At 44.6% G+C, this 12,702-nt stretch overlaps 1 protein-coding gene across 1 annotated transcript in view; it reads left to right on the top strand.

Moving 5' to 3' along the window:
- Positions 1-12,702, top strand: part of DGKH (diacylglycerol kinase eta) — a 735,022-nt gene that overhangs the window by 403,768 nt on the left and 318,552 nt on the right. Inside the window, 1 exon segment of the mRNA XM_029602950.1 lies at positions 7,601-7,705. Coding sequence (XP_029458810.1) covers positions 7,601-7,705 — 105 coding nt within the window.

The following is a 12,702-nucleotide window of genomic DNA, read 5'->3' as shown; positions in this document are numbered from 1 at the left end:
AGGCCTCCCGGCGCGCGCAGAGCCCCGGGACTCGCGTAAGTCCCGGGGTTCTCGGAGGGGGGCGTGTCGGGGGGCGGGCCCGGTCGTCGCGGCGTTCCGGGGGCGTGTCGGCAGCGTTTTGGGGGCGGGTACGGGGGCATGGCTACGGCCCGGGGGCGTGGCCGCGCCCTCCGTACCCGCCCCCAGGTCGCGGCCCGGCGCGCAGCAGGCCCGCTGGCGCGCGGGGATTTACGTCTCCCTCCGGGAGGCGTAAATCCCCCGACAAAGGTAAGGGGGGGGTGTAGACAGGGCCGGGTGGGTGGGTTAGGTAGGGGAAGGGAGGGTAAGGTGAGGGGAGGGCAAAGGAAAGTTCCCTCCGAGGCCGCTCCGATTTCGGAGCGGCCTTGGAGGGAACGGGGGGAGGCAGCGCGGCTCGGCGCGCGCAGGCTATACAAAATCGATAGCCTTGCGCGCGCCGATCCAGGATTTTAGTGGATACGCGCGGCTCCGCGCGTATCTACTAAAATCCAGCGTACTTTTGTTTGCGCCTGGAGCGCAAACAAAAGTAGGCTGTTCGCGCTCGTCTGAAAATCTACCCCAAAGTACGTGCAACTGGCGCAAAGAAAAGTACGCCGGATTTTATAGCGTATCTTATAAAATCCGGGGTCGGCGCGTGCAAGGCTGCGCAAAATTGGCAGCCTGCGTGTGCCGAGCCGCGCAGCCTGCCTCTGTTCCCTCCGAGGCCACTCCAAAATCGGAGTGGCCTCGGAGAGAACTTTCCTTCTGTGTCCCCCCACCTTCCCCTCCCTTCCCCTACCTAACCCCCCCCCCAGCCCTATCTAAATCCCCCCCTACCATTGTGCAAGTTACGCCTGCTTGAGGCAGGCGTAACTTCCTCGCGCCGCCTCGGCATCCCCCGGCAAGGCCGCAGTGCCGGGGGACTCAGGGCCGCCCTCCCAACCCGCCCCCGAACCGTCGCCATGCCCCCAGACCCGCCCCGGACCGCCCCCAGACACACCCCCGGCCTGCCAACATGCTCCCCCGGACACGCCCCCTCCCGCCCCTTTTTACGAAGCCCCGGGACTTATGCGCGTTCTGGGGCTTTGCGCGCGCCGGCGGCCTATGCAAAATAGGCACACCGGCGCGCGAGTGCCCTGTGCGCGTAAGGCTTTTAAAATCTACCTCTGTGTGCGTGATTGAGATCCTTTGTGTGTGTGAGACAGCATGAATGTAAGTGTGAGAGAGAACATGGGTATGTATGATTAAGACCCTGTGTGTATAAGAGAAAGAGAGCATGTGTGTAATTGTGTGATTGAACGCCTGTGTAAGTGAGAGAGAGAAAGAATGTGTGTAATTGTGTGATTCAGAGCCTATGTAAGGGAGAGAAAATGCTTATGTGTGACTGAGAGAGAAGAGAAAGTTGCAAGCAACTCCCACCCTACTAATTCACAACAATCTCAGGGCACCTGGAAATCGAACGTTTCCAGGTATGGAGAGCAGAGCATTATTTTATTCTTATTATTTTTAATTATTAGTTCTTTGTGTCTGCTGTTTTGAAATATTTTATTGGTGTCTAGAAATTTTTGATATGAGTTTTAAATTATTGGATATTCCATTCATCAGCTGTTTTGAAATAATCAGATTTTTTTATTAGTAAGATTTTTCTGCTATTCATTTTATATTTCTTGCTTTATTTTATGAGGACTGGTGATTTCTCTTTTTCCTTTGTTGCACTGCATACAGAGACTCTGGCTTGTTGAAGTTTCCAGTTCAGTTTTTTTCTGCATGTTTCTATTATTGCTTTATGGTCTCTTTATTCTTTGTTAGGTAAGGTGACTGAGGTGAGATATTCTGCTGCATGTACTTTCTAGGTAGGGCTCTATAACAGCCTGGCTTATTACATTTTTCTAATAGAAGTATTGGAGTTTTAAGGCCTGGTGTAATATTTTCAGTATTGCCTTATCTTAAGTAAGGTTACTGTTTTGAGTGCTGGAAGTTGGTGCGGTTCTGGTATGCGAGGTTTGCTATTTATATAATTTATGTTCAGAGACAGTATTCATTTTTCCCTTGTGTCATTCTTAACAATAAAAGTAATTCGGGGCCTTTTTTTTAAATTTCTGCCGTAGATTGCAATGAGCAGTGTGTCACACATGGAAGCGTTGTCCGTCAGGTGTGTCATGATGGGAAAAAGGTTGAGAACAAATGAGCTAGAGCACATGTAACAATCTGCTGCCTCTGGTTGTGTGGAGCAGCAGCTGTTGAAGGTGCCGATGCCAGCATACTTCCCCTCCTCCTCTCAGCACACCTTCAACCTCTTCATGGTGGCATTCAGCCGTACTCTTCCCTGCCTCCTCTCCATGCCAGTTTGAGCTTCTGGAGGCTGCATTCTTCCTCTCCTTGGCATAGGATCAGGCAGCAGGACAGCAGATGTCCTCGGAGGTCAGATCAGCCTGCTCTGTTTCTCAGCAGGTGCACTTTGATTGCCTCCCTTCTGGCAGACCCCCCTTGAATGGTCTCCTGGACCTCTAATTGGGAACCTCTGATCTAAATTAACCACTGAACTAAATTAATAGGCTTTTAGTTTTTTTTTTTTTTTTTATTTTGCCTTTCATGAAACTTCAAAGAGGATTACATACAGGTACTGTAGGTATTTCCCTGACCCCAGAGGGTTTACAATCTAAGAAGGTTATTTACCAAGCCACATTAGGCATTTATTGCATGTTAAATAGTGTTTAACATACAATAAACGCCTAACATAGCAATAACGCATGTTATTTTAAATACCGCATGTTATTTAATCCAAAATAATGTGGGTATGGTAATGAGCTGCTTTGCAATGCATGCAAAGCAACTCATTATTAGGTAATTTTCTGCTAATAAAATAACACGGCTTTCTTAAAAAATTGCAAGCTATGCTATTTTCCTGAAAGTTAGCTACAACTCAGGTATTATTAGGGAGGGAATGGTAAATAAAACGGAAAATGTCATAATGCCTCTGTTTCGCTCCATGCTGAGACCACACCTTGAGAACTATGTATAATTCTGGTAGCCACATCTCAAAAAAGATATAATTGCACTGGAGAAGGTACAGAAAAGGGGGACAAAAATGATAAAGGGAATGGAATGGTTCCCCTATGAGGAAAGGCTGTTCAGCTTGGAGAAGAGATGGCTGAGGGGGGATATGATAGAGGTGTTTAAAATCATGAGAGATTTAGAACGGGTAAATGTGAATCGGTTATTTAATCTTTTTGATAATAGAAGGACTAGAGGGCACTCCATGAAGTTAGCAAGTAGCACATTTAAAGCTAATCGAAGAAAATTCTTTTTCATTCGATGCACAATTAAGCTCTGGAATTTGTTGCTAGAGGATGTGGTTAGTGCAGATAGAGTGTAGCTGGGTTTAAAAAAAGGTTTGGATAAGTTCTTGGAGGAGAAGTCTATTAACTGATATTAATCAAACTGAATTAGGGAATAGCCACTGCTAGCATGGGATCTACTTAGTTTTTGGGTACTTGCCAGGTACTTGTAGCCTGGATTGGCCACTGTTGGAAACAGGATGCTGGGCTTGATGGACTCTTGGTCTGACCCAGTATGGCATGTTCTTATGTTCTTATTGAAGCTATATTTTCCCCGGAAGCATTGGTATGCTAACTCTAACCTGATCCTCTTGGGCTGGGGCTTAAAGGACCTAAATAGTCCCCTCCCCAATGTGTGAACCCCCCCCCCCGGGGGTCTTGTGAGATTCCTGCCTACCCCTCCCTCCACCTCTCAAGTAACTGAAAATAAAACAATAATTAAATGTCATGTGGTGATGCCCTGTTCCTCTTTTCCAAACCCTCCCCTTTCAAAAAAAATACCCACTATCTGGAGAATAGTTGGCACTCCCGACCCCCAACCCACCCTAGCCCACCTCCCACCCGGGCATAACTGATGGTCTAGTGGGGCTCTGCACAATCTCTTAAAAATGGTACAGGCCAGCCATCATGCTAAGTAAGTCCCATTCGTGATAGGGATAAACTCCCCTTTCACTACTCTTAACCTCTTTTGTTCTCCCAAAAATCCTCCCTAATCCCAGAGGCTTTCCACTCCAACCTTGACTCCCAGCACCTTCCTAGGATGAACACTGGAAGAAAGAACACAAACCCAAAGGCTAAATTTTAGAAGCTCTGCGTGCCTGAAAGTCGGGAGATACATGCGTGGCTGGGCCACGTGGGCGCCGTGCGGATCTTCAAACCCCAGCGGCCTCGCGGGTATCTCCTGGTATGCGCAGAAGAAAGGGCGATCGAAAAAGGGGGGGGGGGGGGGTCTGGAGGCAGGTTTGGGTGGGGGGCAGGGTGTGGGCGGGCCTGGACCGCGCCATTAGGCCCTGTCCCGCTGAAGCGCGTGCCAGGATCTCACCGGCCCATGCAGCCTGCTTCTGCATGGGAGAGCAGGTAAGTTTTAAAACAAAAAAACGAGGGTAGCTAGCGGGGTTTAAGGGATCAGGGCAGATAGGGTAAAAGGGAGGCAGGGTCAGTATGGGGTTTAGGAACTGGGATTAGGGCCTATCGCGTCGCCGCATGCATGTTGTAAAATTCCCCTCCTTATGCGCACGATTTGGCATTCGCGCTCATGTTATAAAATTGCCGCATCCATGTGCGCCCGCCGGCAACTGCACACACATGGACGCCTGTGCGCAGTTTTGAAATTTAGCGTCAAAGTGGGCTCATGTGTATTATGAAATTGAAGTCCTCAGCAGACACATCCAGTTGGGGAGGGTCAGGGATCATCATACTCTGATCTCAAACTCCAGTGTCTGTGGAGACATTGATGCAAATAATAAGGAACATATTTTGATCACTCTTACATTTAGTTGCAAATAATAGCCCGCAGTGTCTCTGATTGATTTACATTTTAAAAGAAATAAAGTGGAGCTGGCCTGATGGCTCGTTGACACTGCTGTCCTCTTGCATGTACAGGGACCTGGGTTCCATTCCTGTCTCGGGTCTTCCGCTCCCTAGGGATGCCATGGAGGCAGTCTTCACACCCTCTGGGAGAGGGTGTCCTAGTCATTGTGCAACAGCATCATCTAGTAGGCTGGATTTAGGGCCCATTATTCCAGAAGGAGCTCAAATGAATGGCTCCTTAGAATTGCTGGTCCAGAGTAAGTTGGGAGGGGTTATAAAACTGGAGAAAAATCCCCAGGTTGTTGTGCATGAAGGCTCATGGCTCTAGCTCCCAGCCCTAGTTCCAAAAGAGCAGGGAAAACCTTCTGTGACAAAAACCAAATACATACATAAATGAAATTGTCTTTTTATCAAGTTTGATAGTAAACATGCAGGGTTATAAGTAGATTTTAGTTTTAAAAATAATGGCACCCTCCCTGTGTGATGCCATGAAGGTAATGCTCATCTCTCTGTCTTTTTAAAAACGCCACCTGTGGAAGCAGGGAGCACTTGTGTCATAGACTGCATCCCATGCAGTGGGATTCGCTCCTTCCATGCACTCTATTGTGTGGCGAGGCGCCAGGGCCAGTGTGTCTATCCTAACGGGTGACTCTTTCTTGCCAGGACAGCTGCTCTCAGAACCCAGGGGCAGCTTAAGTAAACACATTTCAAAGTAAAAACTTCAAAGTGAAATATATGATTGTGTGATGTTTGCTTTCCCAGATCTTTTCATAGGCTTGTGGAAAACAGAGTTTTTGATAAACTTCTTAAACCATTATGTTAAAAGTATTTTGGGGTGTGTATGTTGTATGTGTATGTTGTGTGTGTGTGTGTGTATATATATATCTATATATATATATATATATATATATATATATATATATATATATATATATATATATATATATATATGTATAGGGTGAGCACTCTGTTTACTGGGTATATTTAGTTTTGCCTTGTTCATGGTTAATTGAAATTAGTTGTGCAGCATATATATGGAATTCATGGAAGAAACCTTTAATGTTTTGGATTAATTTGGTACGGCCAATAGTGGTCAACTTTTAATAGGCAATCTTAAGTACAGTTTTCACTGTAAATCCTAATTAATCACATTTCCCTTCACCACGTCCTTGGATGCAGTAAGTCGCATAAGCTAGGAATATAAATATGCTAGTGCTGGTGGCGTCCTGTTGTTATGTGAGTTTTGCTCACCCTTGCTATCTGAATGCAGTAATAGAGCAATATAGTATAACCTTGTAATAATGTCACACAGTAGTAGGAGATAAATGGAGTTATGGCAGCTTTGAGGTCAATGAAGCCTGGAGATTTCTGGAGCAAGTCTGCTTGTTAGTGCTGCCAGGATTAAGTTATGATTTATGGTACTCCATCTGATTAGCTGCCCTAGAAGAAACAGTTTGAAGTAATGAGGAATGCATTTGGCTCCAAACTAATAAAAGGAGACTTGCTATTTGCATTAACTATTTATTCAGGAAGGAGAGCGATCAGCTGATATTAAGCTTTACCAAAAGAGGCATTGAGGAGGTTTAAATAAAAGGCCAAGGGAAGCAGAGAGATTCCTGAATCTTATGTAGCCTGGTAATTTAGAATTAAAGGGCCTAGAGGTCTGTTCTGCTTTGGCATGTGACTCATTGGCTGCTATACTGCCGATTCAGATGCAGCTCAGTTTAATGAAAAACGTGTAGCAGAAACCGAGAGCAGAGCACATCGGAGAGAGGGGCTGGGTAAGTACAGTACCACGGATGGATTGCCTGTATTGACTTGGAGAAGGTGCAAAGTAATAACGTTTGCTTGTAATTCCGTGTTTCTGCCGTTCATTTACTCTGAGGAGAGAAAATCTTCCCGTTGTACTGTAGCTTATGTTGGGAGATTTATGGTCGGACTGAAGCAAGATAGATTCTTCTTAGTTTGGAATTATGTAGTCACATCTTTTCTGTTACTGTCTTGCTAGAGAATAAAACAGTTATTTAACACAGTTCCGGTAACCTTGCTTTTGTGAGATTAAAAGCTGGTCTACTATTTTAAAATTAGCTTTGCTTAAGTTTAAAACAGCACGACACCCTTTGTTCTGAGATCCATCTCAGAGACCAGCCTGAAAGTCCATGCAAAGTATTTCGGTCCAGAGGATTGTGTACTGAATCTGTTTCATCCATGTGCATCGGTACAGTGAGGAACTATGGAGGCAGTGGGCACTGTGCCTTAAAGCATGCAGTATGCAGCCTTTGCTATCTTCTTGGTTTGATTTTGTCTGCTACACTGCTTAGACTTCCAATTTCAGAAATGTGGATTTTCTCTCTATGTTCCGATGTTCTCCCTGGTTCATTAACAAGTGACAAAATAATGCACTTACACGCTGATTCTCAGGAGCTCCATTGAAAAAGCTTTTCTTTCCCTCCGTGTGCTCAGTAAATAGCTCTGATTAGAGCAGGACAAAGTCCATCGTTTCTTAGAGGATGAATGGACCTTTTCTCTATTTTTTTTTTATCAACCACTGTATATTATGGGCCATAAATTGGTTCTTGTGCTGTACATTTGCATATTCCTCATGAGTAATACATGATTGTCTACTTTTTATGTACTCTCCTGCCTGTATTTCTACATATGTACAATACATGGACTAATACAGCAAGCACACTACTTTATTCTCTTGTCTGTAAGAATGTACATATCTTTTCCAGATAATTACCCCATTCAGAAGGTTAATCCTGTGCGCTGAGAACAGAAAGGAGATGGAGGAGTGGATCAGTTCCCTGAAGTCTGTACAGTCTAGAGAGCATTATGAGGTACGCAGCATCCCAGACAGTGCAGCCGGACTAAACAGGTGAAAATTACTGTTCGGTCGAAGATGAATTTCTTTGTTAGAAGGCAGATATAATTTACAAACTTGGAAGGTTTTATTTTAAAAGTAAGTTAAATCAGCTTCTGTGTTTTGCATAGTAAATTATTAACTTTTGTTAACTTCCAGAGAGGTAGCCATGTCTGGGGCAGAAAAAGCAACAAGGAGGCAATTGGCATCTTGCAGACAGTGCCCCGGTTTCCTGCCCTTTGCTGGTCCCTGTGGAATCATCATGGGAGGCTGGGGGGCTGAGTCAGGTAGTGCAGATGGAGGCTGTCCTGTGGAGTATTCTAACGCCCTCACCCTTCCTCGTGATTCCCCCTCCTGCACTGATCCGGCAGCAGGAAGCGAGGAGAAGAGTTTCAGCACATTGGCCCCCTGTTTTCCTCCTCTGCCACCCGGACCCTCTGCTGCTTTGAATGCGTGACTGCATGGTGGCCTGCGTGGTTCAGGGCAGCAGTTGAGCTCTAGGTGACAGAGGAGGAGGAGGATGTGGCCAGGGTCTACTTTAACCACTTAAGGGGCCCTGGGCAAAATTGGTGGATGGGCTCCCCTTTTGCTTTTTCCATATTTAGATTTAATTCCTCACTTTCAAAATCCAAGCTCAAAAGAGTTACAATCAGCTACAGAAGGTATTGCCCTTACCCAGAGGGCATTTACTAAGCCATGCTATTTCCCCCCAGGGAAAAAAAAACCATAGAGAAATGGCTCTGTGTGATAATGACTACATATCCCAAAGCTGCCCCCCCCCCCTCCCACCACCGTCTGATGAGTAAAACCTCCTAAGATTTTGATAATTAAATTCAACAATCTTTATGGCCCCACCAACACCCCTTCCAGAGCAATGCGTAAAATCACATAAATATTGAACTTTGTTTTTTGATTGTGTGTAGGTATGTACTGCATAGTTACAAAATATATTGGGCATTCACAGTGATATCGATAAAGTGTTAATATATGCTAATAAAAGAATACCACTGTGAACACTAATGGTATATTTTAAACAGTCCAAAAAAATATATATAATGACTAGCGGTGCCCGGCCACGCGTTGCAGTGGCAGAGTCAGGTTCTTTACCCTCCCTCCCCCTTCCCCATTTACCTCAGTCACTCATCCTCCTCCCCCTTGGTCACTCACCCCCCCTTCCCTCCCCTGCCCCCACTCCAACTCTCTCCCCTCACTCACCTCTCCCCTCATTCTCCCTCCCCTGACACTCACCTCCCCCCTCATTCTCCCTCTCCTCACTGTCACCTCCCCCCGCCTACTGCCTACCCTTCAGATCAGAAAACCTTTGTCTTTCTATTTCTGTACAAAAAAAACCAACCCCAACCCTTTAAATCAAATAATAACCCCCCACCCTCCTGCCCCCTCCCAAAACCTGGGAAATTAAAATTGTTGGTGCTACATGTGGTCTGTCCCTGGGCATCTGTGCGCGTTATGTAGCCAAATAGGGGAGTGCCTAACCAAATTTGCACTCCCAAATTTGTTTTGTTGTCTGGGGAGGGCTATTTTGGTGCGTTCCCGAGATCATGCAAGTTTAGTGTATGTATTTGTGTGTGAACCTCCCCCTTCCCCCAAAAAACAACCCTATGAGAAACGTTCTCTTAAACTAACCACGCCACACTCTCCTGCCCCCCCTCCCCCAGCCCTGCGAAAAACAGTAGCCCACCCCCCTGCCCCCCAGAGTTGCTGAATGAATGAAACCTGCCCCCCCTCGTGACCCCTCCCCAAGGTGTTCGCAATAAATTCATCACCACCCCCCTCCCTCCAGACCCCCCGAGACCTGATAAAAATGTCAGTCGGTGGAGCGGGCATTCAGGAGCGGTCCGGGAGCGATGTATTGGCGTTGGTCCGTCGGCTGCGAGCACTGAAACGGGTTCCAATGGCCCTTTGCCCTTACTATGTCAGTGGGGTAGAGTAATGGCAGTGGTAGGTCCTCTGACATAGTAAGGGCAAAGGTCCGCCGGCTGCCAGTCCTGAAAATGGCGCCGAGGGGCCCTCACCCTTACTGTGTCACATGGGCTACTGCTGCCATTGGTGTCCCCGAGTGGCATAGTAAGGGAAAGGGCCGTCTGCGCCATGTTGATTGCTGGCAGCCGACGGCCGTAGTGCAGGAGATGTGTCCCGGACCGGTCCTGGCCCCCCGCTGGAGCCTCCCGGACTTCTGTCAGGTTTTGTATGTGTTGTGAGGGCTTGGGAAGTAAATAAATTTGGAATGTGTGTGGGGGGTGTGAGGAGGGTGGTTTTGTGTGTGTTGGGAGGCTGTGGGAAGTAAATCAATTTGGCATGTGTGTGGGGGGTGTGAGGAGGGTGGTGGGTGTATTTTATCTGTAAAGGAAATAGTTATCTTCTGGCGAAAAAAGTGCATGAATGTGTTAAAATGGAAGTGAAACGTGGACCTGGACTGGCGAAATGATTAATGTAGCGTGTGTTAGCGTAAGGTGTAACAGATGGCGCTTACGTCCAGCAGGTGTCACTGTTTTCTGGATAAAAATTTTAAACCTATTTTACCTGTCACAGGTGTGACATATCTGTAATGTAAGTACAGAAGAACCTTCCTGTATGCGAAATGAAGGTTGTGTCCAAATTTGAAAGCAATCGGTTCAGTGGTTTCTGAAATTAGCGATTTTGTCCAAACTATTTAACATTTTTATTTATATAGATTTGTTGTTATAAATTAATGAATTTTTTATTTTTAATCAAAAAGTATTTGTATAATACAAACTATTTTTAAAACAAAATCTCAATGCAAAATTGTACATAAATTATTTCAACTCTAAAAAATATCCACGTGGTTCCTTGTTGTAGAACATTTTTTAAAGATTGTATCAAATGTTCTACAGGAGTTCTAGCATTATATATGCTAAAATCTCGCAACTAGAGAGGGTCAGAATAGTCTGATATGTAAATCAAAAAAAGTTGCTTACTCGAAGTGACCCACTTTTGTCTCGATTACTTTTATAGCAGTTTCCAAGCGGTTTGTAGATTAAGCTTGCTAGCTCCCTCTGCTTCCTGCCTCGACAAAGGTCTTTTGTTTCGCCATGAAAATGGCTTCCTCAGGAGGCAATAACGTCAATATATCCTCATATGTAGACTATAAAAGATATAGGCAAATATAAAACAACTCCCTTTATTTAAAAAAATGAAAAACAATATTTAATGTTGCCTCGTACCTACCGGGACTCAACAAACCCTCATAAGCATTACTGCAGAACGACACAGGAACCACCATTAGCCAATTTTCTTTAAATGCTTTTTCTTCTTTATTAACTCTACAATAAAAATAGCTACACATGACAGAATTTTATAAACAAATTTAAATAACTTCTATTATTTTATATCAGGTTTCTCAAAAAGTCCAAAATGTATTTGAATTGCCAGTCCCTTTTCTGGACAGTCTGAGAGGTAGGGATCACATTCAGTCCCAGGACTAAGTCCTTGATGGGGAGGGGAGGGTGACAGATCTCCAGCACCCAAGGTGCAGTGGGCACTACCTCATTGTCAGGCCAATACAGTAAAATTGGTGGGAGAGCCGGCACTCCGAGGCGAGTGCCCACTCTTCTGGGCGCGCGATCCAGTATTTAAATGAGGGCCCGCGGTAAAAAAAGGCACTAGGGACACTAGCGCGTCCCTAGTGCCTCCTTTTTGACAAGAGCGGCGGCTGTCAGCGGGTTTGACAGCCGATGCTCAATTTTGCCGGCGTCGGTTCTCGAGCCCGCTGACAGCCACGGGTTCGGAAAATGGACGCTGGCATAATTGAGCGTTGGTCTTCCGACCCGCGGGCAGATTTTTAAATTTAAAATTTTTTTTAAATTTTGGGGCCTCCGACTTAATATCGCTATGATACTTCTTTTCTGTACACTTTCCCGATGCCAGCAGAAATTAACGCCAGACTTTGGGCAGGCATTAATTTCTTTTTTTTTTCCATTTATTATTTATTGAATTATAACATTTACAAAGAAATGATATAGTCAGGTATTCCAAAGAAAAATATTAACAAACTCAAAAATTACATAATAAATCCTCAATAGGTATCTAGCCCACATCTAGGAGGAGAGAAGAGCCCATGTCTAGTGAGCGTCTTAATTTCTTATACAACCCTATCTCATTAAACAACATATTAATTATTCTAAGACTTATCCCTTAAAAAATGTTCCAAGTGTGAGGGATCAGAAAATATATATTTATTATTTTGATATATTACCTGACATTTGCAGGGAAATTTCAGGAAAAAACTTGCTCCAATATCTAGAGCAGTTTGTTTAAAAGACAGGAAATGTTTCCTACATGCCTGAGTGGCACGAAAAACATCTGGAAAGACTTGTATCTTTTGTCCGCAAAAATTTATATCTTTATTTTGAAAATACTATGAAAAGACCAAATCTTTTTCCTATTTTAACGAAAAGGAAACTAATAATGTTGCTCTAGAGGATATATTGTCCATGGAGTCTTCTAGAAAAGTAGAGACTCCTGGGCTACCCAAAATATCAACTCCACCCTCTTGTGCTTGCAACGTTCTTTTTTTTAGGTATATAATACATTTTAGACATAGTTGGGGTTTTCTCAGTTTCAAAAGATAATACCTCTACTACATATTTTTTGAACAATTCCATTGATGACATTAATCTTGATATAGGAACATTTAATAATCTTAAATTAGCTGATCTTACTTCATTTTCCAACAGTTCTATTCTATTATGCAATATAAGATTATCTTTAATAAAGAATATATTAGTTGCTTGCATATTATTTACTAGTGGGTTCAAGTTTGCCACTACCTGTTCGACCTTCTAACGGTTAGAAGGTAATTCCCAATTAGGGGTTACCTTAAGTCCCAGGTCCACACAATCCCCCTTACAACCAGTAAATGAGGATATACAAGTTGCTAATGTGATTAGTGCCCCTTCGGGATTGGCATCCCCATCTTTTATCAAAAGGGGGAGC

This window comes from Rhinatrema bivittatum, chromosome 5 (assembly GCF_901001135.1).
Source record: "Rhinatrema bivittatum chromosome 5, aRhiBiv1.1, whole genome shotgun sequence".
NCBI classification, from domain to species: domain Eukaryota; kingdom Metazoa; phylum Chordata; class Amphibia; order Gymnophiona; family Rhinatrematidae; genus Rhinatrema; species Rhinatrema bivittatum.
The sequence above is the reverse complement of the archived record's forward strand: the minus strand, read 5'-3'. Positions and strand labels throughout refer to the sequence as shown.